Genomic DNA, 25,381 nt, shown 5'->3' with positions numbered 1-25,381 from the left:
GAAGAAGGCCTCGAAACAGAAAGACGAATGATGAGGCTGAAATGTTATTAGCATTTCGTCCTCCCCTCTTCACTTTCCTCTCCCCATTCTACTGTAAGTAAAGAAAATACATCAGACATCTATTATACCCTGCAATGACAACGCTAACCAATTGATGCTGAAGATATATACATGGGTAGCCATCTGAGACTTTTACTCCTGCTTCTCGACCGGGTTTGCGAGGGCATCCAAGACCTCCTTGAAAGACTGGACGATCTCTTCCCTGTTCTTCTCCTCCCACTCCTTCTTGGAAGCATCTCCCAGCTTGCCCTCGCCCACAGCGGCGAAGGCCTCAGGACCAACACCCCCAGGGAAGGCAAGCTGAGGTCTCGTGGCCGAGACCCTGAGGCCAACGCCCTCGAGCGATGTCTTGATCTGCTCGGAAGCGAGCTTGCCACCCTGGATGCCGTAGGTGACGATGGACACGGGCTTGCCGTCCCACTCGTTCTTGAGGTAGTCAATGGCGTTCTTTGTGCTCCCCGCGACACCGTAGTTGTACTCGGGGGCGATGAGGACGTAGGCGTCGTGGGAGGCGATCTCAGCGGACCAGCGCTTGGAGTGGTCGTGGATGAAGGAGCCCCTGGCGGGGACGTTTGCGGGCACGACGGGCTCGTCGAAGATGGGGAGCTTGAAGGCGTCTAGGTCGACGATGGAGAAGGTCGATGAGGAGGAGGAGGGGTGGGCTTTGAGGATGTTGTGGACGAGGGCGGCGACGTGAGGGCCGACTCGGGGTTTGCGGGTGCTGGTGATGATGATGGCGATTTTGGAGGCCATTTTTGGAGAGAGAGATTGTATGGGATGATTGAGAGTTTGAAGGTGTTTTTTTATTTATGTTTGTTCTTGTCGATTTTCTTTTTTTTTTTTTTTTTGTTTATTAAAAGGATGGGTTGCTGTTGTGATATATACGTGTATGGAAAGGGGCTGTTACACATTACAACTACGGCAAATAACATCTCCATGACTTTCTTTTTCATGAGTCATAAACTCTCTATAGATCTTTTCCCATCTGGAAAAGGAGAACAAAGCCATAATTCCGTCTGTTGCTATAGAATACTCATCATTTTGTTCTTTTTTTTTTTTTTTTTTTTTTTCGCTTTTCATATCCTAATTCCGCAGTTAAATGAGGCTCCTAATTGTGGATGAAGGCGCTTCGCCAGAGCTTCAGCCAGGCTAACGGGATTGGCAATACACGACTCAAAGCGGTGCTCGATATAGTTGTCAAAAAAAAAAAAAAAGGAAATGAAAGAAAGAAAGAAGGTTCAAGTCAACTGCGGTTCAGCTCAATCTATGGGGCGAGGGAGGGAGAGGATCCTGGCGTTGTTGCTTCTGATTCGTCGAAGCGAGATGCCATTTTCGACTTCAGCCCTTTTCGCACCTCACAAGCGCGCGGGATGGGCGACCAAAAGACAAGGAATCAGGAAAAGAAATCCTTTGGATTGTCCACTACTGCCAGGGGCGGTGAATCAGTTCGGCGCTGTGTGCTCTGATTGGTGGTTTTGCCATTGAGAGCTGTAATTCCGCAGCTTCGCTTCCGCGCGGATTTGCCTAGTCTAAACACCAGGTCCATCCTGCATTATCCGCATCATGGCGGAGTTACACGCAGCTCGACAGCAACGCTGAGATTTCGACATATTAGCCGCCAGATCGGCAAGATAAATCTGCATATTCGGCTAGTGCTCCTAGATTCTCTTTCACGCTGGCAGTGCGGCACCGAGATCAGATTAAAATTCTATTTTTGTTTCTTTTGTCCGTTATATCATATTACACATAGCCTGCCTCAAAATGATCCGGGATTATCTATGCTTTTATATGCCCCTCCGCCACCCTCCTTTGTGCCTTTTAACAAACTTCAGCTCCTTTAGTCCTCATCCCAGTTCTGTAATAGGTGTTAGTATTGTTGTAAACATTCACGAGGATCAAACCAAGGGGTTTAAAAACTTACAGGGTTGGGGCCAGGAGGCTTCGGCCCACCAGCCTGTCTCGCCACGATAATCTGGTCGACTGACAGGACGGTGCGGGCAGCCTCAGTAGCGAGTCTAATAGCCCAGTCCTTGGACGCCAACAGGTCGACGATGCCCTCCTTGGTGGCGTTCAGCACTCCATTGCCCTCCTCGTTGTCTACATCGACACCAGCATCGCCGCTCTCGCTCTTGTGGTGGGCAGCGTACAGCGTGCTAAGAACCTCTGTAGCATCAAGACCACAGCTCTCGGCCAGGGTACGGGGAATGACCTCAAAGGCCTCGCCATACTTCTTGATGGCGTACTGGCTCAGGCCTGGTGTCTTCTCGCCTTGTGCCTGTATCCTTGCGCTCAGCTGAATCTCCGTAGCTCCCGCTCCGGGAACCAATCTGTTGTCCTTGCTGATGGCCTTGACAACGTTGACACCGTCATCGACAGCTCGCTCAATGTCGTCAAGGTGGTTCTGGGTAGCGCCACGGAGCACTATGGTAGCAGTGCGAGTGACTTCATCTTCTTGTCTGAATACTGTAACGCGGTCACCGCCAATCTCAATCGTCTCGACAACATCGATGCTGCCCATCTCGTCGGGCATGGGCGCGCCCAGTCGAGCAAGCGGTGTAGCGCCGACGACTCGGCAAACTCGTCGCAGTTCAAACTTGCTGAGGATTCGGATGCAGAGAATTCCGTAGCGGTTAAGGTAGTGCATGGCCAGGTCGCCGACTCGGTCACCGCAAACGACCACTCGCAGGCCGGAGTCGTGAAGCTCCTTGATTGCGGTTTCCAGCTGTGCCTCCTCGCCCTTGGTGAAGTCCATCATTTCCTTTGCGTTATGTAACAAGACGGTGCCCTTGGTCTCTGTCTGGCTTGTGTCGATGGGGCAGGTGAAGACGCCGACCTTGGCACGGGTGGCCTTCTTAACCGACCCATCAGGCTCCTTGGGGAAGACCATGCCCTTGACGACCTTGCTCTGGTCCAAGCTACCACCCATGATCTTGACTACTCGGATGTTGTCGACGTTGAAGTTGGCGGGGTTCTTGGGCAGGACAGCCAAGACGGCCTCGGCCACCAGGCTGGACAGGAAGTCCTCGTTTCCGTTTTGCTTGCTGGCGATGACGGTCCGCAGAGCCTTGCTCAGCTCAGCCTGGTCTTGGATATTCTCCACCTTGTCCACTGAAAGCTCGTTCAGAGCCTCCAGGGCAATCTTCTGGGCCTTCTCGTAGCCGATGACAATGTCGGAGGTCTTGAGGCCCATGCGTAGCAGATCCTCTGCCTTTTTCAGCAGCTCGCCAGCCAGCACAATGACCAGGTTGGTAGCATCGCCCATCTCGGCCTCCTGCTGCTGAGAGGCCATGACAAGGAGCTTGGCGGCGGGGTGGACAACGTCGAGCTCGCGGAGGATGGTGGCGGCGTCGGAGGTGAGGATCATCTTCTGCAGGTGGTTGATAACGACCTTGTTGCGACCGTAGGGGCCCAGCGACGTCTGGACAGTCGAAGCGATGGTTCGGCAGGCGTCGATATTCCGTAGGACGGCGCCATCTTCTGAGTCGTAGCTACAGGCACGCGAATTGTTTTGTCAGCCAAAGTCCAGGCTCAGGCTTCAATGGACGGAGATGGCGATGGCGATGGCGGGGTTGGCACTTACTTGTTGTAGCCGCTCTTGAAGAGGCCCGCGTTGGGCGCGTTGGGGATGTTGAGAGACATGGTGGGCAAAATATGGCCGGATCAGGGGATTTTGCCTGTGTTGTTTCGTGCACCCGCCCAGACACACAAGGATGGGGAGTTGGCGATGTTCCCTTTGGACAGCTCCTTGGGAAAATCTTGGGGGTAGTTTGCTGGTAGCCTGGGGGGGCAGTTTTTGTGGTGCTTAGCCAATCATGGCCGCTTAGGAAAGGGTATTATTCCGCTGCGCTGCCCCTCCATCGAGTCGAATAGGGGGGGGTTTATATGGAGTACATGCTTGTATGAATTGCTACCCGCTGGATAGAAGGTGGAAGAAAGACTGCCGTGTCTTTCATATTACTAATGAACTGTGTATAAACACGAACCAAGAGAACGCTTTCATAGGTAGGGAGCTGACTGTGAAGTCTTTTCTTTCGAGGAGTTGCTCTTCCAAAGTCATGCATTTACGGCGGTTACTTGGGCATTATAGTCTCGGTCCAAAATTGGAAAGCTGCCTACTAGAGTGTTCCACAGAGGGCAGACAGATGCATGATTGAGTCACTGTGCTTATGGATGATAAAATTTTACTTGTATAAAAATTCAGATGGGTATCGCAGCTTGACGTTTCTACGCGCAAACCGTCAAAATCGTATACAGGCTGATGCTGCAAAGACCCATGCTGATGAACATGGCCTGCCGCTGATGGGCGCTGTAGCCCTGCCTCAGCTTACTTAGCTTCCAGCAACTGCCCAGCTGCAGTCTCGCACCGCCCCCAAAAAGTCACCCGTCCTCTCGAGGTACCTACTACGCCGGTGCAACCGTCCTACGCAATACTTCTCTTTTTTCTTCTTACAAACACGTCCGTCACTAGAGACATCCTTAGATCAAGTATATAATGTGCTGCAGTCATCACGACTCATAGAATTGCTCTTTTCTTATCCGTTTCATTTTTTATTTTCCCTCCTTCTCTTGGTTATTGCGTTCTTTATTCCATTTTGTTTACTTGTTTGACTTCGCTCTCGCCGCTTGCAAAGCCCCAATTGAGGCGCTCTCCCGTACCGTCCATTCACTTGCACGCGTTGTTCGCGCCTTGTGGAGCGTATCCTCAAATTATCTTGTCTGTTTTGGCACGCCTCCCGCCGCTGCGCTGTACTGCGTACATTCCGTAGATTGGCTGTCGTGACCAAGCCAGAGGTATATTGTACTTTTGAGCGTTTGCCCATCCGCCCGGCGCATCGCTCTCTGCCTTAGATTATACGTACCTCGACTTATCATCATGGCGCCCCAGCCTTGTGAGTTCTAAGCCATTTTTTTTCTTGTCTCTAATTCCTCCCTTCCACAACGTACAATTCTTCCTTCTCGGCCGCATCGCACGCTCCATCAGCTGCTGCGCCGCGTCTCCTGCGAAACTTCCGACAGCATCGTCAATCGCCCTCTCTCGGCTCCATCCCGCGCCTCGCTGCATCTTCGCATCGCCATTGTCCATCAGCATCCTCCGGTCTTCTCGTCACGATCCGCGCCAGAGACACCACAATGCCCGCCAAGAGAAAATTGGTCGCCGAGGCTAACTTTGAGCCAGCCAGCGTGCCCTCTCCGCTGCCACCGTCCGTCGAGGAAGCCTATCGACGGAAGTGTGTTCAGCTGAAGAATCGCACAAACGAAGTCGAGGAGGCCAACGATGCTGCCAGGCTGCGGCTCGCTCGCATAAAGCGCCAGGTCGAAAAGCTGAGGATAGAACGGGCGTTTCTCCTGGAGCAATTAGCCAAGCGCACCAGCACCAACGTCGAAGATTCCGAAGGCAGCCCTAGTCCACCTCCCACGGTATGTTTCCTAGTAAAATTCACTTGTGTCTTTCTCATATACGTCTCTGGTTGCAATCTTTCTCTCTTCCTACTCCTTTCCATCTCCTTCGACAGCACTGCGCCTTTGCTACTCCTCCCTTTTTTGGCTTTCGCCCCCGCCAAACACCTTTTTTCAGTGTTGATATTTGAGTGCAACGAAATAGGCAACCACATTCGATATCCCAGTTGAGGCGAATGCTAACCCCCGAAAGCCCAAGGATAAGCCGTTGCGCATTAAGAAAGGCCACCGCAAATCCAACGCGCCAGCAGATACCGACGCGAAGCAGAGCGCTACAAAAGAGCCCGCGTCCCCGACTTCCGAGTCCAATAGCCAGGCCAAGGGTTCTCGTGCCAATGGCGTGTCTAAGGCCTCCAAGGAGTACAAAGACCCCTTTGAGCTCTACTGTGAAGAAGCCCGACCTGCTCTCGAAGCCAAGAACAAGGATGACGCCGACATGAATATCGAGGAGGAGCTCACGCGTGCCTGGGAGGAACTGCCAGAGGCCGAAAAGGAGGAATACCAAACCAAATTCGACGAACTGAAGAAATCTCGGGAGGAGGAAGACAAGACCGCTGCTGAAGCTGAAGCTGAAGCCGAGGCTGAAGCAGAAGCAGAAGCAGAAGCAGAAGCAGAAGCAGAAGCAGAGGCCGAAGCAGAGGCTGAGGCTGAAGCAGAGGCTGAAGCTGAGGCAGAGGCAGAGGCTGAGGCAGAGGCAGAGGCTGAGGCTGAGGCCGACGCTGATGTTGACGCAGATGTCGAAGCTGAGGCTGAGGCTGATGCCGATAACGATACTCCCAAGAAGGGCATCAAGGCCGAACCCCAGGCAGAGAAGCCTAGGACTCATGACGAAGACGTAGAGATGAGCAACTACGATACCGAGGACCAGGAGACTCAGGAGAAAGATGGCGATGAATAAACGCATTTAAAGAGGCAACTACGCGGGCTTACGGGATGGGGGGGTTGAAGACATGCGCGGAGGGCGTTTCTGGTACAATATAAAGAGGGCTTCCTTTTTTTTTTCCTTTTTCCTTTTTCCTTTTGCCTTTTCTATTTTCCTTTTCCTTTTCTTTTTGTCGTTCAATGGCAATGTAATTGATGGGGTGCGTCTTTTTTTTTTTTTTTTTTTTTTTTTTGGAACTTTGGATGCATGTATATTAAATAGTCTACTAAAAACCGACAACACGGCCTACATTCAGATGAAGAATGCCAGTCCTCTTAAGTCCCAAGAAATTGTCTTATTTGCATTATAAGGATGCTAAAGTTCGCTTCGCCCAGAATATCAACGCCGCCTCACCCATGTGACCTACCCGCTGTACTCCGTGCAATCATAATAAATGCAAACATCCTATCCCAAGCATTACGTCAAATTTCCCAACAGAGCTCCATATCCATTGCCACCCAACGAAGTAGAAAAAACAAGGCAGTAAACATCCCAATCATTCTCCAGCATACAGATCTACAACAATGTTTATCGCAGCCACCAAAATCTCCATGGCAATCAAGATGATTACTAGACAAAATCAGTCAGCGTCACTATGACCCATGGCGAAATAAGAGATGATAAGAAAGGGGGCTAATTCGCTATCGGTCTTTGACATACCTATCCACTCGAGCATTTCGCCATGGCCGTGAGTCAATTGGTCTTTGAGAACAGCCAGCAGGTCGGCAATTACATCTAGCCGCTCTGTCACCAGACCAACTCGTTGATCCATCTCAAGATAGCTCCGGACTGCTTGATAGACCGGTTCTAATTGAGGTTCTACCCAGAACAGCTCGGGAGTATCTAGCACAGAGCCGTTGAGATGGATGTTGATTCTCAAGATGAAGAGTTCTCCGATCTGCATGTTGATTTGTTTCCGATTCAGGGCCACTTTACCAGTCAGGGCAATTTGAGTTGGGATATCCTTGCAGGTATCAATGGTAGAAGCGATGAGTTCTTCGAAGAGTGATGTCTATTAATGAAGTCGATTAGCATGCCGATTTTTCTCCTCTTTCTCGTGTCACTATCGTCTTTGATAGGCTCATCTTACCTTGACGCTCTGTGCTAATGCGTGTGAGATGGCAAGCTTGGTCATGTAGTTATTCTTGTCTCTGAGCGTGATAAAATCATTGTAAATTCGCGCTTGGTATTCCCTCGTGTAGTAAAAGTTGAAATGCTCCGTCTCAACGTCATCAGGGGCCAGCTTCTCGAGTTCAAATTTGGAAATGTCCTTCAAAAGCTTGGCCTCTTGTACTTCCGTCATGCCCCATATTACTACCACTCCATAGTCAAACAGGAAGATTTCTGGCGTATGGACCTGAATGTCAAAATCAGGGACCGTATCCTTGATGGGCAGGTCTTCCGGCATGGTAGGTCCTAGCAGCTCTTCGCTGGGGAGCTCGCCCGCTCCCTCTCGGCGATCGTCAATCATTAACCCTTCCCCGTAGCCGGGTTCCTGTTGATCGTGATGTTTAGGCCTGTAGTCCTCCTGCCCAGCCTCGCCGTCTACTAGTTCGCCTCCGGTAGAGTGGCGCCTTTCCAGAGTCGGCAAGGCGAGGTCATTGCTGCGATGACTTTTTCCGTACATGTACGGCGTGTATATACACTCATCGATAAGCTTTGGGTTTGCGCCGCGAGTTTTCCCTCGCCCTTTGAGAAATCTCATGAGCCCGTCCATCTCATAGCGGTTAGCTGTGCAGTACGCCGTGACACGCGGCAGTCGATCTCGATCTGCCTTTCCAAGCCGCGCAGCATCTCTTCGCGCCGTCGGGTCCTTGATTCGCGTATATTGAGAATAGACATCTCTTCCACTTTCCTCATCTTCGCCCTCGTCGCCAAAGTCGGGATTTGGCAGCAGCTTGAGCTTTTCGGTCTTCTTCGTGCTTCTCTGTGGACCAATTTTGGGCAGCCCCTGTACCGAAGCAATCGCAGGGACGGGTCCCTGGCTATTTCGCCGGCGGAGTTTGCTGTTCAACGCTGCCAGCATTGGCGGGCCGGCGCCGATGCTGCTGCTGCCCTGGAGATGTACATTATGGGAAGCATAGCTCCTTGGGAGGCGATGAGGCTCTGGCTCGATGGTTCGGCTGACGGGATTGGCGCTGAATGTGACTGTTCGTACGGGCTTCGGTCGAGGGGTTTCGGACGCGGGCAGCAGAGGCGTGGTCTCGCCAGCGTTTGCGTTCGCGGCACCAGGAGACTCCATTCCGAATGCAAGAAGCTGATAACGAGAGACTCGGGCGAAAAGTAAGGGCTGCAGCGGCTGAACGAAGTCACTCCAAGATATCGCGTTCCGTGAGTGACAGGGCTGTAAAATATGCTGATCTGCTCATAAGTGTGAATATCGCTTATGTGGTAAGGCTGATGACGGCATTGAGAGCGATTGGCCAAACAAGCTCACAGCAGATGCCAGATGAGGTTTGCGTGGGCAGAAAGATTTGAGGCTGCTGGCCAGCACCTGCTGCTCGATGACGGAGTCCAGTCCAATTTTCCTGCCCAGATATTCGTCGGTAGCGGTCTAGGCCCACTACCCACTATGGAGCGCTAATTTTGTCTGCCGCATCCTCCAGAATTGGGGCCCTCACTTAGGGGGATGGTCGGCCCCACTAGAGCTTCGTGGTGCAGACGGCACCGTTAGCCGGATTGGAGGCAACGGCAGCGTGGAAACACATATAAACAATATTGACTCTCTCGGTTGTCTCCGAGATGAAATGGTTATAATGCATTTCATGAGTACAAGTATATAATACGACAATAGCTGAAATCGAGAAACCATACATCTATTAGATACATTCGAATGAGGAAACCCCTAAACTTGGGAGCTGGACACATCCATTTGAAAAACTGTTTTCCTATCAAGGTCAGCTTGCCAGACCAAAGTCGCATACATAGGCCAAGGTCGGTAAGGTTGATTCAGCCGACTACAGGCACATGGTCGAATGGTAAAGTGAGCTACTCAGACTCATTTGTCTTGGATCCGTGTCTCAATCTTCAACCCCCCCTCATGAGCCCGATCGACGATGCGCTGGCCGAGGCAGCATGGAGTATAGAAGCCTCCGCCCAACTCAAGGTCGCCTTCCAAAACAATACGTGCACCTTCGCTGCAAAGCATTGCCGTTACTGCATATGTCTGATAGTTAGAGTCACAGCTATGATACCATTGATCTGATGGGGCTACTAGATAGTTTCCACTTACGCTGATACATGCTGCCATGATACCAAGCTCGAACAAAGGCTTGCTTGTTGACAGGCGATTGCGTATCAGGATTTGCTATGCCGCGCCACTCAACCTCTTCCTTGTCCATGTCTTCTCTGGAGGGGCCGGTTCCTGGCTCTGGAGCAAATTTTCTGGCTATCGCTCTGACAGGCGCTATTGATAGAAGCAGAACTGCGACAGTGAGCAGCCAGTGCGTGAGAATGCCTTCTAACCAGTTGCGAGGTTTGCTATATTCTGCCCAGCAAAAGTTCGGCCCGTAAAACTGGTCTTTCCGGCTAGGAATTTCCGACAAAAGCCCCCACGAGCGTTCTATTACTCCCTGGTCGGTAGTACCAGTCAAGCCCGTGGTCAGAGTTCCAAGGTTAGGGACATTGTGAATACCGAACAGCTTTTGCCATATGGAAGTCTCGCGTCTTTTTGGCTCAGCCGGATGAGGCACAGGAGAATGAGCATAGGGCTTCCCAGACTCGAGCAATTCGCTCAAAGTGAGATTGTCGAATAGACTGAGGACAGTAGAGATGGTGCCCCCGGATGGTGCCGCTCTGGACAGGGAACTTTCAGCATGTTGTGTACCATGAACTAGGAAAACACGGATTAACTTACCGTAAAGTGTGAAGCGAAAGAACGACGTCTTTGGTTTTGGCATCCATTTCTTTGCCAAGTGTATTGGCCAAAGACCAGGTACAGAGGTCTGGAGGAGCAGACTCAAGGCCCATCTGGGGAATTAGAATAGCACCGCTCTCTTTAGCGGCTTTTTCATATTTCTTGATCATTTTGTAGACCCAAGCTGCTTCACCGGTTGCGTCAAAATAGTGCGTGCCGGCCTCCACGCATGCTTTCACAGCTTGCTCTCCATATTGGCTGTAGGGACCGACAGTTGTAATCATCACACATGTCTTGCTCGCCAACGCACGCATCTCTTCACTGTTGTCAAGATTGACAATTTCAATTTCTTATTTTTGTCCGTGTTAGTGCTACTGTGTCATAGTGACGTATCATAATGGTAAAACTCCAGAGGTGGCCATAACTGACCTGGTAGATTTCTATCTGAATGTGCTGTTTTGCAACTGTCGACGATTGCCTGAAGCTTTGGCGCGGAACGACCTGCAACGGCCCATTTCGCATTGATGGGGAAGTTGGCCGCAACGTACTCTGCTACCACACGACCGGTATACCCTAAGCCACATGTGAGCCATCGCTACCCTTCAAATATCATACAGTCCCGGCCTCGTATACCAGTAGCTCCAAAGACGACCAGGTCATAGAGACGATTATGCTCCTTGAATTGCATGATGGGGGGGTAAAAGGGCTGCGAAAAATGATCAGGATCACTAATAATGGAAAAGCGATCCAGAATATCGTCACTTGTCTTGCTTGGTGTTGTCACTTTTGCAGAACATACAAATCGGAAAAAGAAGAAAAGTCGAAAATTCAGTGTAGATAAGGAGTGCGCTTCTCAGTTTCATGTACCATTCTAATGTCTCTTTTTCTCGGAGAAACTATTTTAAATTCTAAAACAGGGAGGCCCGACACATGCCAATCAATGATGCCTCGATTTCTGCTCAGCCGGCGCAACCGCTTGCGGATGGCCCATGAGGCTCGACTGGCGGTGTCCTTGGCCGATGGCCATTACTAGAAGTAGCTAACCCGCATTTTCACCCAATCCAAGCACGCAGAACGGCCACACGCCGAAAAGGCCTGAGTAACAGTCACGTGATCGGCATCATTGTTATCGATTGTGTGTTGTGAGAGAAAAAAATAATAGCGGGGCTTCGCTTGGCCATCCCTCACGTGCGTGCCCTAAGGAAAATCACAACTCGACGTTTCTAGCACATTTTCGTGAGAAGCTCGCAACCGAAGTCAAGCACTCAAACTTCGCCATCCCTCACAGAAATCCGTCAAGATGACCAAGCGCACCAAGAAGGTCGGCGTGACGTGCGTATACTCTTTTCGACATTATAAACTGATCAAATGAATCTTTGCTAACTGATTGTCTACAGCGGTAAATATGGTACCCGGTGAGTCTTTGAAAGATACCCATCAGCCTTGTCCCCAACCCGAAATATCGACCTCGAGCCCCGACGAAACGAGTCGCCAATTATCTTGCACGACCACCATCTACAATTCTTTGCGAAGAGCTATCGGATGTAGAGATTCTGTTCATGGCAGCCTCCAGGGATATCCCGCGAGATACTCGACGACATTCAATTCTCGTGGCCGGAAACAAACCTAAGACGAACTGGAAACTAATGCGGCTGGTTATAGTTACGGTGCCTCCCTGCGAAAGCAGGTGAAGAAGATGGAAATCACCCAGCACGCCAAGTACACCTGCACTTTCTGCGGTAAGGTCACTGTCCGAAGAAAGTCCACCGGTATCTGGAACTGCCGCTCCTGCAAGCGAACCATTGCTGGCGGTGCCTACACTGTTGCGTACGTCTACACACCACCACGGAGATCTCCAAGATCTTGCGAATTTCAAATTGCGGTTCGAAATCAAATACTGACCTTCCTACAGCACCCCCGCTGCCGCTGCCATGCGATCAACTCTGCGACGATTGAGGGAGATTGCTGAGGTTTAAGGCGTTTTCTTGGTACAAATGGTGAAGGATTCGGCTTTGCTTTTCGGTCTGGTGTATGGGGGACATTGTTTGCGTGCATACACTACGAGCTGACGAAAAATAAACGTCGACGCTCGATCTTTGGTCATAAACACCGGTCGATAGGCAATGAACAAAAAAAAGAAAATTGCATTATCTCGGACACCCGAATAACGAATGATTAATGATGCCACGCAGAGCCTCGAGCGACTTGTGAAAGATTATATGTTGGATGGGTGACTGTTCTTGGGCTGGGGATGAGTCGGGGCGCTTTTTGATTCTCCCATTGACTGAATTTCTTGCGAATTGGGAAGCAGAATACCACTATTCGCCCAACTGGAAGAATCTGCAAACCAAACAGCGCACTCTGAGGAATATTGTAGACACGCCAGTGCGTGAACATGCTCATGCACGGTTTCTCACGACGTCACATTCAACGACACAACGGCATCATTCACCGAAGTGGGCAAGGCCAAAACGTCAGCAGCAGCTTGTCCATACCGACATCGACTCATCTTGATCCACCGGCGTAGGTCACAAGGGTTCTCACCGCGGCACTTTTTCTACGCGAGAATCACCTCCCATCAGAAGGCATCTTCTTGGCAGCACTTTAATAGGTACGCGCTAGGGAAACATGTAGCGTAGCAGTGTCCGTAACCAAAGTCCCACTGGCACATCACCCGATCGCAGCTGGAACTCGCAGTGAAACTTGAGATGAGCGAAGCGAGCTGCTGCGAGAGAGACATCTCGGGCATTTTTCTTTTGGAAACTAGAATAAGCATGGATATTTAAATTTCTCGTGGGTTGGTTCGCAATCTACCAGTTAAAAGCAAAGCTCGCCAAAACAGCCTGAAGTGGGGTGTATGATATAGTATAGAATCAACGGCATACTGTCTGGTGCTTTATTACACTCGGCTCATGGGATCAATGACGAGCCTATAGCGCCAGGGTGTGGGTATCGCCGGAGAGATGGCACAGCACAGCACTTCGGAATGAAAGCGTATGCGTTGCCTTGCATTATCACAGGAGGGCCGCCGCCACGCTGCTGATGGATAATATGTGGCCAGTATTAGCCTGCTTAAGGTAGGCAGGGGTGTCTGGCAGAAAAATGTAGCCCACAGAGCATGTCAGATAAAGCTCATATACCTAGTCCTTATTACCTATACATTTCATGCACCATAGTAAACTTGTTCAAACAAAATCTAAGAATATTTATTGCTACATTCACGATGCCCGTGAAGGGCTACATTCGGCTGGCTGAAGAGTGGGACACGCACCTGTTTTACGCTACGACTAACTTAATAACAGTCAGTCAGGCCAAGACGAAACACGGCTCTCCAGTTGGACGCCGATTGCCGTGCTTAGTGTAAACCCAGGCCGAATTCCAATAATAAACGTCCATCTCTCAATCAAACATCCCGGCAAACTATCAGCATGCACTGGCCCTTTCATTCCTCTGCCCTTGCCAACTGAATCTGACTCGCCTCTCAGGTACTAGACGCGGTTACAGGGCATCACCGCGGGAGAGCAGCTCCCCTATCTCAGGTTAATAATGCCTCGAATAAACACTAGGAACAGGTCTCGGGTTTCGACTTGTTTGGTCTTCCACCTCCAGGCCGTTCCGTATTTCCTCAGCGGGCCCAATGTACAGTAAACACGGTAATATCCCGTCCATCGTGTTTCTTCTACCGCTCACTATTCCGTATTAATGGAGCTACCGCTGCAGCAATGCCCTCCCACCTCCTACACGCCGCCGCTACCTCGCCAGCCTGCTAGTACCACCTGGGCAATTCTCCCACCAAGAGATGCATTCTATACCATGCCTCTTTCTACGACATCCGGACAAGCAGGTGCTCTTTTCGCCTAGTGCCATGTAAGGCAAGTTACAGAGTCAGTACGCCTGTATAGGTTAGTACCAACTAAAGGCAGAGAGGTGTATCCATACAGTGTTTGCTTCCAATGCCTAATAAAAATGGGTAATAACCGTTAATGAATAGGGCCTGCCTGCACGTAAACAGCGCCAAAAACTTGGTCAGCGTGCGGCCATGGCTTTGTCGACCAATTGCAGATTTATGTTTCAATCACCCACGCCTCAGCACGTGAGACCAACGAAAGCATATCCGCGCGCAGTTGCATTTTCGTTTCCGCTGAGAGCCCAAGGGAACCTTGTGGTGACTTGGTTCTTCGGTAGCGTCTTCTGTACCTACTAAACATGGTGTTAGTACTAGATAGCTCAGTCGTCTTTTCGTGTACATTCAGTCATCTTTTGTTTCTGCTGACAACTCTCTCATGGGCTGTTGATGAGGCGGGCAGCGAGGCTCTTGTAGCCGTAGACCACAAGGAGGCGCTGCTGCAGCTGCAAGGAAGCGAAGGAATGTGCAGGTAGCAGTAATACGGAGCTCTGCGAATCTGTACTTTCGTATCTACCAGAGCTGTGACTCCTCTGGATGTACTCACACGCAGGTACTACCAACCTACTAAGTACCTATAGCGGCACTGCACTCCGCAATATGCCTGCGTCTTCTTTTCTCTCTGCGGCATGCAGAAAGTCTCTCACCGACGATGACGATGACGAGCCCTTCGGCTCTTGTTCACACGTCCAAGACACCGGCTGCTCCAGTTGCCCAAGGCAGCCTCAAGTCATCTAGATACTTCTTTATGTTGGTCGTATTGTGTATTAGCTCGCCGGCCGGTTGTTGATTAATATATACGAGGTCTGACGTCCTCCCAGTCACGGGCTGGTACCTGGAGGCGGTACCTTGTTGTCCCAAGGCAGCCTCCAGCTCCAGTATAAAGAGTGCCGTACCTACTACTGACGTGTGGACTCGTGCTAAGACAAAAGACAATTGGAGCATTGAACAAGAACAAAAAGTGCCTGCGCTCCGACGCACTTCGCCTCCCTGCTTGCAACGAGCAGCTATACTCGCCTCTTCACTCTGTGGCCGAGCTCCCAGCAACTCTCCGTCCTGCCACTAACCGCTGAGCAAACTCTGACGGACTCACCCCAGACAGGCCCGAGATCCAAAATCCCCCTCACCGTCGCCCTGAAATTCTGCCATCTGCCGCCACCACCAGCGCAATCGCAGGTGATTAACAGGCGTGGCGCCTCCAGCGCCGGGCCTCGCTGATTGGCCCCGCTCAGACCCCTAACAGGCCTGCGCTAGCTCGCCAGAAGCCCGCCTTTTCTGGGCTGTCTCCAGCTGAACTCTCTCTCTTTCACTCCTCTGCCTCTTGCTCTGGTCGTTGCACGAAAAAAAAAGCCCCAGAGGTACCTACCTTTCCCACCGTGCGCAGTACCGCTGCCCTTATTGCACTTCACCACTAATACATCATATTAGCCTTCATACCAAACCCAGTTTCTCGCTCTCTTTTGCAGCACACGCCACAGACCAGCGCTTCCCACGTTGTTTCAAAAACAGCTTTTGTCTACTTCTCTTTTTCTTTTGCCCCATCAGGCCCTTTTCTACCTCGTTTGTCTTTTACATGTGTTCATCAGTTTCTGGCGTCTGTCATCACAATCGGCATCATGTCTGAGCCTGACCAGTGTATCATATGTTTGGATCCGCTGCCGCACCCCTCGTCCTCGACGCAGAGCAACGCGGCCGCCGTCGACACCGCTACTGCTTCCACTTCCGAGGCCGCTGAGAGCGATTCCAACTACCTCAACATAGTGGCCGCCCTCGATGGCTGTGACCATATAATTCACGATGCATGCATCCGCTCCTGGGCTCAGAAGACCAATACTTGCCCCATCTGCCGCAAGTCCTTCCACTCGGTTCGAGTCTACAACGGTCTCGATGGTAAGTTCAGCCACTGCTACAGCTACAGCCCCTCTGTGTACAAGTACCTCCACACCCTCGCTGTGCCAAATGCCAACTGACATGGGGCGAATTCTACAGGCATCGCCATTTCAACCTACGACGTCGAGGATAAAAAGCAAGTTGCCGAATTCGATGTGCAGCAGTGGCTTGGAGAGAACCCTGAAGAGGAGGAGGAAGAATCCAATCCATGCCCCATCTGCGACTCGGCAGAGCGAGAAGACATTCTCCTGCTTTGCGATAGCTGTGATGCAGCCTACCACACGCACTGCATCGGCCTCGATTACATCCCCGAGGGTGCTTGGTACTGCATGGAATGTGCTCATCTGTTCCAGACGACAGACGAACAGCCAGAGTCGGGAGCTGCGTCGGAGAACGGCGAGAGGCCTCAAAACACTATCCCTCCAGCTCCTCGATCTAACCGAGGCTTCCACGTCCGCACCCGCGCTCGTCTTAGGCGGGCACGCCGCCAAGCACGCAACCTTGAATGGCAGGGTGCCTGGGGACAGTTCTCTGGCCGCTTCTTTGAAATAAGCGAGCTGGACCTCGATAACCATGACGACGAGGATGAAGATCTTGGACGTTATCGCAGGTTCCAACAGCTGGATCGGCGGGAGCTGCAGCGGTGGCAGCAACGAATGGACATTGCACAGCGTCTAGGTGCACGAGAGTCCTTTGCAAGCAGTATACCGCCTCGGATTAGCGAACGCCTTCAGCCGGCGCCACCGCCTGTTGAGACGAGGGAGGAGAGACAGGCCTGGGGTGCGTTGGATCGTGCTCGAGAGGCCGAAGGTACCAGCAGTCCAAATACTCGCAAACGAAAGGCTCGGTCCGTGACGGCTTCACCCATCGAACCGCCCACCCAAGAACCTGAAAGAAAACTCAAACGCCCACGAACCAGACGTCTTCCCACGCACGGGGAAAGCTCAACTGCGCTTCAGCCAGCGGCCAGCTCATCCACGGGAAGACTACCCAACGGCTCTTCCCTGAGAAACAGCAATGCTGGCCAGAACGACGCTGAGCCAACTCTTGTTGTATCCTCTCTACTCAAAGAGCTAGAACCAAATACTCATTCCGAGGATGAGGCATCCGGCGTAACCTCTGGCTGGCGTCCTTTCCATGAGGCATCTTCACCAGCTCTTTCCCCATCGCCATCTGCCTACAGCAGCCCTCGCGCTCTTTCGCTAACGCCACCTCCACTACCCAACCTCAACGGGCGACCATCGTCTCCAACTCTATCTCTCAGCACGCACATCGAGCCGGTATACCCGCCTGCAAATTACTCACCCACAAATTCCCCCACAAGCTACTCACCCACCCGCTTCAGCAGCAGCGATCACAGCGATTCTGAGTCGCGCCCACCAAAACCTGAGCCTCGAACTGAAGGCCGGACCGAGAATCGGCTTGAGAGTCGACCTCTGGAGCTTCGCCAGCCCCGGCCACGACGTGTGCATCAAACGTCACCCGAGTCCAGTCCGACGCGGGGAGACGAGAACTCAATGAGACATACCATGACGACAGAAGAAAAGAAAAATGTCAATGAGATTGTCCGAAACGCCCTCAGGCCGCACTGGCGGGCTCAGAAGTTGACTGAAGAACAATATGCAACAATCAACCGTGATATCTCACGAAAGCTTTACGACGAAGTGAAGGACGCGTCCTCACTTGACGACGAATCTCGACGACAAATCTGGGAGAAGAGGGTCACCCAAGAGGTGGCTCGGGCGATCTCCGAACTTCAAGCCTGATCACGGGTGCACAAGCAAAATAAGCATTTGGTCTGGCGTTTTAAGGCTTTTGTCGGCGGTCCATATCATGGTTTGATACCCCCAGCCTCGTTGACGGCGAAGTGCATTTTATTTAGGGACACCGAGGTGTAATAGGAGTCGGGCATTTGTTTTTAGTTCTTGTCATACTGATAGCGCTTGTCGATCCTGCTACGGCGCATTGCGAATCGTGCTTGAATATGTATCGTACTTTTCATACATGATGCTTTTTTTTTTTCCTTTCTTCTTCTTTGGGCGAGGATTCTAGGGTTTAGAACCAGCTGAATGAGATAGTTTGAATTCAAATCGATTCCAACCACAATATTCTAGTGGGGGGTTGTGCACCTGACTGCAGAAGTTTTTAGCCAACAGGTCCTAATAACTCGAGGAGTTTTACCAGTCTATATTCGACAAGAGGATGGAAATGCCGTTAGCTCTTCTCGAGGCATGCAATGCTATCTCTGTCTATCAGGTCTTGGTAATAAGACTAGAACAAGATAGAAAAACATCGAGGTAACCGCTGCGATGATTGCCGGTATATGCTTGCTTTCGATATCACAAAGATTAATACGACAAGGAACAGAAAAGAAAAAAAGGGACAGTAAAATGCTTCATTCATAGTCAGTACGAGAGGGGGGTGGAACACTGAGAGGGAAACAAAAAAAAAAGTTGGCAGGAGAAATTTGCGCCAGAGGCTCTCATTTAGATTTGGATTTGTGGTAATAAAATGTCAGCAGTATCTATCTAACAGAACCCAGTGGGAAAATAATAAAAGGTGCCGCTAGCGAAAAAGACTGCGTTGATTCTCTCTCGGCACATGATAAATGATCAAGACGCTTTGGGGGTGTAAAACAAGACTTGACGATAAGGTAATAGTGCCTTGAGAAGAAGGAAAAGGGAAAAAGAAAAGTGAAACAAGTTTTTTTTGCTGTGGGAATTATCTAGCTGGGCAGCGCAGTCGAGATATTGTGGCCTGAGGCACCAAGTCTATACAACTGAGACTTTTGCTGGATTATGTAATCGCTTTCAAGCATTGGTTAGTGGGGTGAGGTACGTACTGGCGCTGGATGGATGGAGCAAAAAAGTTCGAGGCGCAAGGACATCACGGACAATCAAAAAGGTGGTGCTTGGCTTAACAGAGAAGCCACTTGCCATTCCGCCATGATGGCCGCGTCAAGTAGAGGCAGCAGAGCCTTTCGAGGCATCTTCTCTTGTAAGAAATCCTTTATGCAGTCGCCAATTGAGACGGGAAAAGGACTGATAAACAAACCTGTACATGTAGCATCCCCCACAATCTGCTCCAGATGCGCAACAACACGATTCTACTCTGCGACTGCTGCGACGGAGACAAAGGCCCCTGTCACTGATGCTCCTCCCCCGGCGGCCTCAACTAAAACACCTTATCCTTATGATATCCGCTCTGGTCTCGTCCTTACACGGCCGCCCCTCCTGACGAGGACCCTCCACCCTTTCGAGAACGCCTACTTTTTCTACCAGAAACGTCTGGAGGAACGTCTCAACACGCCTTTTATTACAAGCATATACTTCAAGCCTGATACAGCGGCACAGCTGGATTGGAGCCTGAAGGTCCAGGAGCGAGGCGGCACGGTGGCCAAGGAACTGGGAACGTACCACGGAAAGAGCTCCAATGCTTGGGACGACGAGCTAAAGGTCGGCGACCAGCTGAGCTCGCAGGAGAGCGTGCTCAACAGCCTGCTCAAGGATGCTGCTGCGCGTGTCAGTGACGATGCGGAGGTCATTGCGCCCGAGGATGTCGTGCCTGTTGAACGTCCGGTGGAGAGGCTGTCTGAGGCGGATAAGAAGAACGATGTGAGGCGGCTGGATCGCCAGATGGAGAGGACGCTCTATCTTGTTGTCAAGGGCCCGGATGGATGGGGTTTCCCTGCTGATGTTCTCAAAGATGAGAACCTCCACGAGGTACGTTGATTGAAAGGAGGGGGTAGTTGAGAAGGGGGGGTTATATATACCTGTATGGTGTAAAGCTAACATGAAACGAAAAAAATAATAGGGCGCCAAGAGAGTATTGGATCAAGCCGCCGGTGTCAACATGAACACCTGGCTTGTTGGCCGCGTCCCCGTCGCCCACCTCGTCCAGGAACCCGTCATGGGCAAGAACGGCGAAGTCCAAAAGAAGGGCCGCAAGACTTTCTTCCTCAAGGGAAGAATCATGGCTGGCCAGGCTGACCTGAAGGGCAACCCATTCGGATACACAGACTTCAAGTGGTTGACGCGGGAGGAGCTGGAGAAGGAATTGTCACCGGAATACTTCCGTGGTGTCAGGAATATGATGGCCGACAGGTAAGATAAAAGCTTGAGAGAAAAGGAAAAAGGAAAAGAAAATAGAGAGTGAGGGAGGGCGGTTTTTCTATATATGATGATGAAGAAGATATGCCTGAGATTTAGATTTGGCTATCTACGTGTAACATTACCAATTGTATAATTTACACTTTTATTATACACAAGCTTCGCAGCGACTGTGCATAATTCAATCTTTGCTCTATTTGTCTATCATATTTTTTGCAGTATCTGTGAACCGCTCATCAGAAAGATGACGAAACTATGCAATCAATAGTTTAACGTTGCCGCCAGACGATGTACTGTTTGGCTTCTTTTAACACATCGTTTACGAAACGCCAGTGCTCATGTATATATCGCGGTCGAGCTGTCTACACGGGAACAATTGAAAAACATTTCGCATCAAGCTGGCCAGAGCAGCCAAGACTATCCGGGTATAATCTCCAAACGTCAGCCTACTCTACCTCAACTATATATAAGTTTTGTTATGTGGAAAGGGCTACACCAAAATAGTAATTTCATAACATCAAAGAACCCTCCACACATTAGCCAGCGTCATCTCTTTCGTACAAATTATAGCAATATTCATTCACCGACCCTTCAAAATACACATGGGCTGTCCACTATACCCAACGCCGTACTCCGCCCTTCCTAATTTTCTTTTCCAGATAGTCAAATACTGTTGGTATTTGATGTTCAGTCAGTCAAGCGTCATACTATGACATATCAACTCTCGCTCGCTATGTATTGTTCTAGTTTGGCTTAGCCTGTCCCTCAACAAAGTTGAGGGCATCTTCCGTGCTAACACAGTTGATTGAACTCGTCTTGCTGCGGAATGTAACACCATAACACTTGTCTGCAATATGAACAATCTCGGGTCGGAAAGTAGTGCAGATGAACTGCGTGCCAGCCTCGTTGGAGATGGACTCAAGAAGCGAAGCAACAGCAGTACGGTATTGCGCATCTAGATTGGCATCAACTTCGTCGAAAATAACCATAGGGCTGCTTTCAGTTTGCTGCAGCGCAAAGATAAGACAGAGAGCACACAAACCTGGAGAATCTTACAGTTAGCGGCAACACAACTTATGTTTGATTCTGCAAAGGTGCTACACTTACTCTTTTGACCACCACTGAGCTGCTGAATCTTTTGCTGTTCATCAAGATGCTTGGAGTTGAATGACACGCTAATACCGACACCAATGTAATTCTCAACGCTGCCTCTAGCTTCTTCGTCTGAGTCTTCAGCATCCTGGCGGCGATCTGTCTTGCGCTGGATGACCAGACGACCATGACCCGCCGGGACAAGCTTGCTGAAAATAGTGGCAAACTCTTTGGACACCTGTTTGAAGGTACGCTCAATGGCCTCGTCCTTTCGTCGATCGAGGTGTTCCACGAGCTCTTCAATGGATCCTTGAGAATCGTCCAATTCCTTTCGGCGCTTCATCAGCTGCTCTTGCTGTGTTGTGAAGTTATTGTATTGCTCAAAGGCCTTCTTGTTGACGTGCTTATACTTTTTCAGTGCTTCGTTGACCTTCTTCAGTTTTGATGTGATCTAGCAAAACAATTGGTTAGCTCCTTTCCGTCTGCCTCCCCGACTATCGAGAGAAACAATAGGATGCTACGACTTACGGTGTTGGCTTGCATGTTTTCATATTTATCAAAAGCTTCCTCGGGTAAGACGCCCAGCTCCCGAATATTCTTCGCACACTCTGCCGCCTGTGAAATCAAGAGAGCCTTTCGCTGCAGTGTCTTCTCCATCCTCTTCTGCTGCTTCTCGATCCTCGTGGAAATTTCCAGTTGGATCTGCTCACGGTTGATCTTTTCTGATTCAAACTGCTCCAGGCGAGTATTGAGCTCGTCGAGCTTAGCCTCGGTCTCATTCAAATCAGCTTCAACAGCCTTCAGAGCTTTCTGGGCCTTCTTCAATTCTCGCTCAGTTTCCTTCAAGGTGCCAGAAGCGCCACCGGATGCAGAGTTTTCAAAGGCTTGGCTGTTGAGCTGATCGAGCTTCATCTGGAGATTTTGCCGCAAGTCAATCTCCAGCAGCTGCTTCTGTCTTTCGAGAACTCGTCGGGCATTGCTGATATCATTCCACTGCTTCTGGAGTTGCTGGACGGTAAGACTTGATCCTTCAAGCTCTCGCTCCTCAGCTGCCGTAAGGGTCTTCTTGAAATCTGTTCCTAATTCAGCCTCATGGGCTGCAACCTCTTGCAGGAATCCATTCATGTTCTTCTCAACTGCGTCCCGCCTCCTGATGGCCCCATCGAGACGGTTTCTCTCGTTCTCGATATGAGAAGACCTATTCCGAAGCTCATGCTTCAATGGCTCGAAGCCATCTTCTGCTTGTCTAAGCCTCTGCTCAAATTTCTGAACTTCGGACATTGCGCCAGTAATTTCCTGGTCTTTGAGCTCAATCTGCCTGCGAATATCGCGAGATTGTTCAACAAGGCGGTCAAATTCTTCTCTCCACTTGTTAGCGGCTCTTACGGCATCGAGACGCGATTTTCGGGGATCAATATAGCCACCAGTCATGGCACCCCTCTTGTTGGAAGTGTCACCCTCTGCGGTAATACCATCAACCCCATGACTCCTGGCATACTGAGCAGCCACAGCAAGGTTAGGGCACACAACAACCTTGCCAAATACCTGCTGGAATGCTTTCTCAAACCTGGAGTCGTAGTTGATCTTGCTCAAAAGAGGAACTGCGTCATTGGAATTTGGAAAGTTCACTTTGCGAGGACGAAGCTGAGCCAGCGGCATGAATGTTACTCGACCGCCATGTTGTTTGTACATGGTGTCTGCAAGATAAGTAGCAGTATCGGCATTGTCCACGACATAGTGGAACAAGCTGGCGCCAGCAATTTGCTCGACGGGCAGCCGGTATGCATCGCTGACATCCAGAAGGTCTGCCAGTGTCCCATAGGCACCTGGAATATCTTGCTCCTGCTTCAATCGACGTATGGTGGCCAAACCACGAGCGGTAGCTCCGTCTACCGCATGGGCTAATTCTCTCTCAGCGTGCTCTTTCTCTTGCCTAGCGTTGGAAATAACAGTGTTCAGCTTGTCATCCTCTCTCCGAATCAGCTTTCGTTCGTCGTTTAACCTATCCAGCGTCGCTCGTGCCTGGGCAGCTTGGTCTACCACTTGGCCTCTGTCTCCGCTCCAGTTGGCTAAACGTGAGCGGAGTTCGGCAACCTCTCTCTCGCCCTGTTCAATTGCCTTCTGCACTCTGGCAACCTCCTCATCAGCATCTAGCTTGTTTGCCTTTTGGGTGCTGATCGTCAAGCTGAGTTCTTCAATTTCCTGCTTAAGCCAGGCATCTCGCTCGGACCGATTCTTAAATCTGGAGCCGCGGCTTTGCTTTGCAAAGAGACGTGATCTTGATGCCTCAACAGTATCTAGCTGCCTTCTGACCTCATCTTCTTCGTTCTTTGTCTGTGTATACTTTGGAAGCAGCCGCGCCAGCTCCTTTTCCTTGGTGGCAATCTCATTCTGTACAGATGCGAGTTCGGAATCGTGGCGTTGCCGAGCCTGTTCCAGAGCAGACTGTCCTTCTCTTAGATTCTTTACTTTCAGCTCAACCTTGGCCAGCATCTTCGCATTGTCGCGTCTATCTTCCTCCTGCTGGCGTCGATCAATTTGCAGAAGCTCCAATTGTCTCTGCAGCTTGTGAATTTCGACATCGATCTTGGAGATAGCCTTTTCTCCTTCCAGGAACTGGGCACGGCTTGAGTCTGCATTATCAAGGCCGTCCTGCCTAGCACTATCAATTTCCTCCAGGGCGGCCTGAACAGTGGTTTGCTCTCTGTGGTGGTATGCGTATTCCAGACATTTCCTCTCCCTGTCTTTCTCTTGGAAACCACGCAGCTCTTCTTTTTCCTCTTCCAGTTCTGCCAGTCTCTCCTTGATATACTCGAGAAGTTCGTCAATCTTCTCCCGCTTGTTGTTCGTCTCATTCATAATCTTGAGTGATTCGGCGCGGCGGGCTTCGTAAACTTGGGTACCCGCAACTTCTTTAAGCAGATTCAATCGCTCAGACTCCTTCATATTTGTCAGGGCAGTGACGCGGCCCTGGGGCACAATATAGTATGGATTAGACCGTGAAAAGCCTGCCGCCTCCAGCAGGTTGGTAACGTCCGTCTTGGTCACAACCTTGCGATCTACTGAGTATTCGTCCTTCTTGAGACCGATGGTGCGTCGCAGCACAACTTCCTTGCCTCCGGTCGGAAATCGATCGTCGCTATTGTCAAAGATAATTTCAACATAGGCCGACATGACGGCCGAGCCCGAGCCTTCGTGGAGAAGACCCTGGCGCTCTTCACGGCTCATTTGCGTGTATGCATCGCTGAGGACGAAGCGAATCGCCGCGAAGAAGTTACTCTTTCCCGATCCATTACGACCGACGATGACGTTCGTCTTGGGGGAGAAGGGTTCAATGACCGTTTGGTCCTTGTAGCTAAGGCGATAAGTCAGCACATGCACCACCACCACGATGTGTCTCTTGGCGGGGTTGCGATTCCACACCTTTTGAAGCCCTGGATGATGATTTGCTTGATATACATGGTAGGCTGCGCGGGCGCCGGTGCGCAACATCCAAAGGACGAGGAGGCTGCAGATTTGAGATTCTGCTGGGAGTTTGCGCAAAATCAATGAAGTGCAAGCGCTCTACCAGCATGCGATGCGACGCGTCTCGTTTGGGCCCGCGATTAAACACAGGCTCGAGGTCGCGTTGCACTACCAGCCCATCTAAGATTAGCGCCTAAAAAATAAGGTGTCGATGGGAGCTCTTGGGTTGCAGAGCTGCTGAGTCTGGACTGGCGCCTGGAGCACTGGAGCAGTGCTGCCACTAGTGTTGTTTTCTCACTACCCTACAATGTGTATGCAACCAGGGAAATATTACCATTCAACCATGATTGACTGTGGCTACAAAGGAAAAGAAAAAGTAGAGTTGATACTTATTGACATTAAGCGGCTATGGACTTTATTGAGTAGTATTTACGAGTATATGATAAGATATGTCGCTGTATAGTCCTATGTTTCGCCTGTGGTGCTTGGCTAGTCTATGTAAGCCAAAATACCTATTAAAAGCAGGCATGCGAAATATCCTGAGCCGTGCCTTTGCAAGTTCTTTTTCTTGTCGAGTGCTACAGATAAAAAGGCCTTTCACTATTTGCTTCTTCTTTACCTTGCTT

The 25,381-nt window shown here is 50.6% G+C and overlaps 9 protein-coding genes across 10 annotated transcripts; 4 read left to right on the top strand and 5 right to left on the bottom strand.

Moving 5' to 3' along the window:
- Window positions 1-192: 192 nt before the first annotated feature.
- TrAFT101_001725 (uncharacterized protein) lies at window positions 193-1,625 on the bottom strand (the record flags this gene model as incomplete). The annotated part of the gene is made up of 2 exons (XM_024909599.2): window positions 193-677; window positions 1,598-1,625. 2 exons carry the CDS (start codon window positions 1,623-1,625, stop codon window positions 193-195), a joined length of 513 nt encoding a protein of 170 aa, XP_024762847.2.
- A 135-nt stretch (window positions 1,626-1,760) lies between these two features.
- On the bottom strand, window positions 1,761-3,861 carry CCT8 (T-complex protein 1 subunit theta). Its single transcript, XM_024899727.2, has 3 exons — window positions 3,641-3,861; window positions 1,982-3,548; window positions 1,761-1,915 (listed from the first exon to the last, which is right to left on the bottom strand). The coding sequence occupies exons 1-3, from the start codon at window positions 3,697-3,699 to the stop codon at window positions 1,898-1,900; spliced, it is 1,644 nt and encodes a 547-aa protein (XP_024762846.1). The 5' UTR covers window positions 3,700-3,861; the 3' UTR covers window positions 1,761-1,897.
- Window positions 3,862-4,529: 668 nt separating this feature from the next.
- TrAFT101_001723 (uncharacterized protein) lies at window positions 4,530-6,726 on the top strand. Of its 2 annotated transcripts, XM_024902391.2 has the most exons (3): window positions 4,530-4,949; window positions 5,237-5,478; window positions 5,663-6,726. In XM_024902391.2, the coding sequence occupies exons 1-3, from the start codon at window positions 4,934-4,936 to the stop codon at window positions 6,413-6,415; spliced, it is 1,011 nt and encodes a 336-aa protein (XP_024762845.2). In that variant the 5' UTR covers window positions 4,530-4,933; the 3' UTR covers window positions 6,416-6,726. The 2 variants fall into 2 exon arrangements, with proteins under 2 accessions (XP_024762845.2, XP_065982500.1); XM_066126399.1 differs by lacking the exon at window positions 4,530-4,949 and having other exon boundaries at window positions 4,971-5,478; window positions 5,711-6,726.
- TrAFT101_001722 (uncharacterized protein) lies at window positions 6,607-8,923 on the bottom strand. The gene is made up of 3 exons (XM_024907781.2): window positions 7,530-8,923; window positions 7,100-7,451; window positions 6,607-7,009 (listed from the first exon to the last, which is right to left on the bottom strand). Exons 1-3 carry the CDS (start codon window positions 8,679-8,681, stop codon window positions 6,936-6,938), a joined length of 1,578 nt encoding a protein of 525 aa, XP_024762844.1. The 5' UTR covers window positions 8,682-8,923; the 3' UTR covers window positions 6,607-6,935.
- A 252-nt stretch (window positions 8,924-9,175) lies between these two features.
- On the bottom strand, window positions 9,176-11,295 carry TrAFT101_001721 (uncharacterized protein). The gene is made up of 5 exons (XM_066126398.1): window positions 10,929-11,295; window positions 10,725-10,868; window positions 10,296-10,644; window positions 9,672-10,234; window positions 9,176-9,595 (listed from the first exon to the last, which is right to left on the bottom strand). The coding sequence occupies exons 1-5, from the start codon at window positions 10,981-10,983 to the stop codon at window positions 9,438-9,440; spliced, it is 1,269 nt and encodes a 422-aa protein (XP_065982499.1). The 5' UTR covers window positions 10,984-11,295; the 3' UTR covers window positions 9,176-9,437.
- Window positions 11,296-11,546: 251 nt separating this feature from the next.
- RPL43 (60S ribosomal protein eL43) lies at window positions 11,547-12,471 on the top strand. Its single transcript, XM_024909598.2, has 4 exons — window positions 11,547-11,627; window positions 11,693-11,710; window positions 11,958-12,122; window positions 12,208-12,471. The coding sequence occupies exons 1-4, from the start codon at window positions 11,596-11,598 to the stop codon at window positions 12,269-12,271; spliced, it is 279 nt and encodes a 92-aa protein (XP_024762842.1). The 5' UTR covers window positions 11,547-11,595; the 3' UTR covers window positions 12,272-12,471.
- A 2,345-nt stretch (window positions 12,472-14,816) lies between these two features.
- TrAFT101_001719 (uncharacterized protein) lies at window positions 14,817-18,208 on the top strand. The gene is made up of 4 exons (XM_024909597.2): window positions 14,817-15,003; window positions 15,132-15,575; window positions 15,628-16,089; window positions 16,189-18,208. Exons 3-4 carry the CDS (start codon window positions 15,816-15,818, stop codon window positions 17,853-17,855), a joined length of 1,941 nt encoding a protein of 646 aa, XP_024762841.2. The 5' UTR covers window positions 14,817-15,003; window positions 15,132-15,575; window positions 15,628-15,815; the 3' UTR covers window positions 17,856-18,208.
- Window positions 18,209-18,958: 750 nt separating this feature from the next.
- On the top strand, window positions 18,959-20,373 carry TrAFT101_001718 (mitochondrial 54S ribosomal protein mL46). The gene is made up of 3 exons (XM_024899715.2): window positions 18,959-19,086; window positions 19,156-19,811; window positions 19,903-20,373. The coding sequence occupies exons 1-3, from the start codon at window positions 19,035-19,037 to the stop codon at window positions 20,194-20,196; spliced, it is 1,002 nt and encodes a 333-aa protein (XP_024762840.2). The 5' UTR covers window positions 18,959-19,034; the 3' UTR covers window positions 20,197-20,373.
- A 152-nt stretch (window positions 20,374-20,525) lies between these two features.
- TrAFT101_001717 (uncharacterized protein) lies at window positions 20,526-24,911 on the bottom strand. The gene is made up of 4 exons (XM_024899739.2): window positions 24,714-24,911; window positions 21,819-24,645; window positions 21,306-21,741; window positions 20,526-21,240 (listed from the first exon to the last, which is right to left on the bottom strand). Exons 1-4 carry the CDS (start codon window positions 24,749-24,751, stop codon window positions 20,942-20,944), a joined length of 3,600 nt encoding a protein of 1,199 aa, XP_024762839.1. The 5' UTR covers window positions 24,752-24,911; the 3' UTR covers window positions 20,526-20,941.
- Between the last annotated feature and the right edge of the window lie 470 nt (window positions 24,912-25,381).

Source organism: Trichoderma asperellum, chromosome 1 (assembly GCF_020647865.1).
Source record: "Trichoderma asperellum chromosome 1, complete sequence".
Lineage (NCBI taxonomy): Eukaryota > Fungi > Ascomycota > Sordariomycetes > Hypocreales > Hypocreaceae > Trichoderma > Trichoderma asperellum.
Note: the sequence above shows the minus strand (reverse complement) of the source record. Positions and strands in the feature narration are given on the sequence as shown.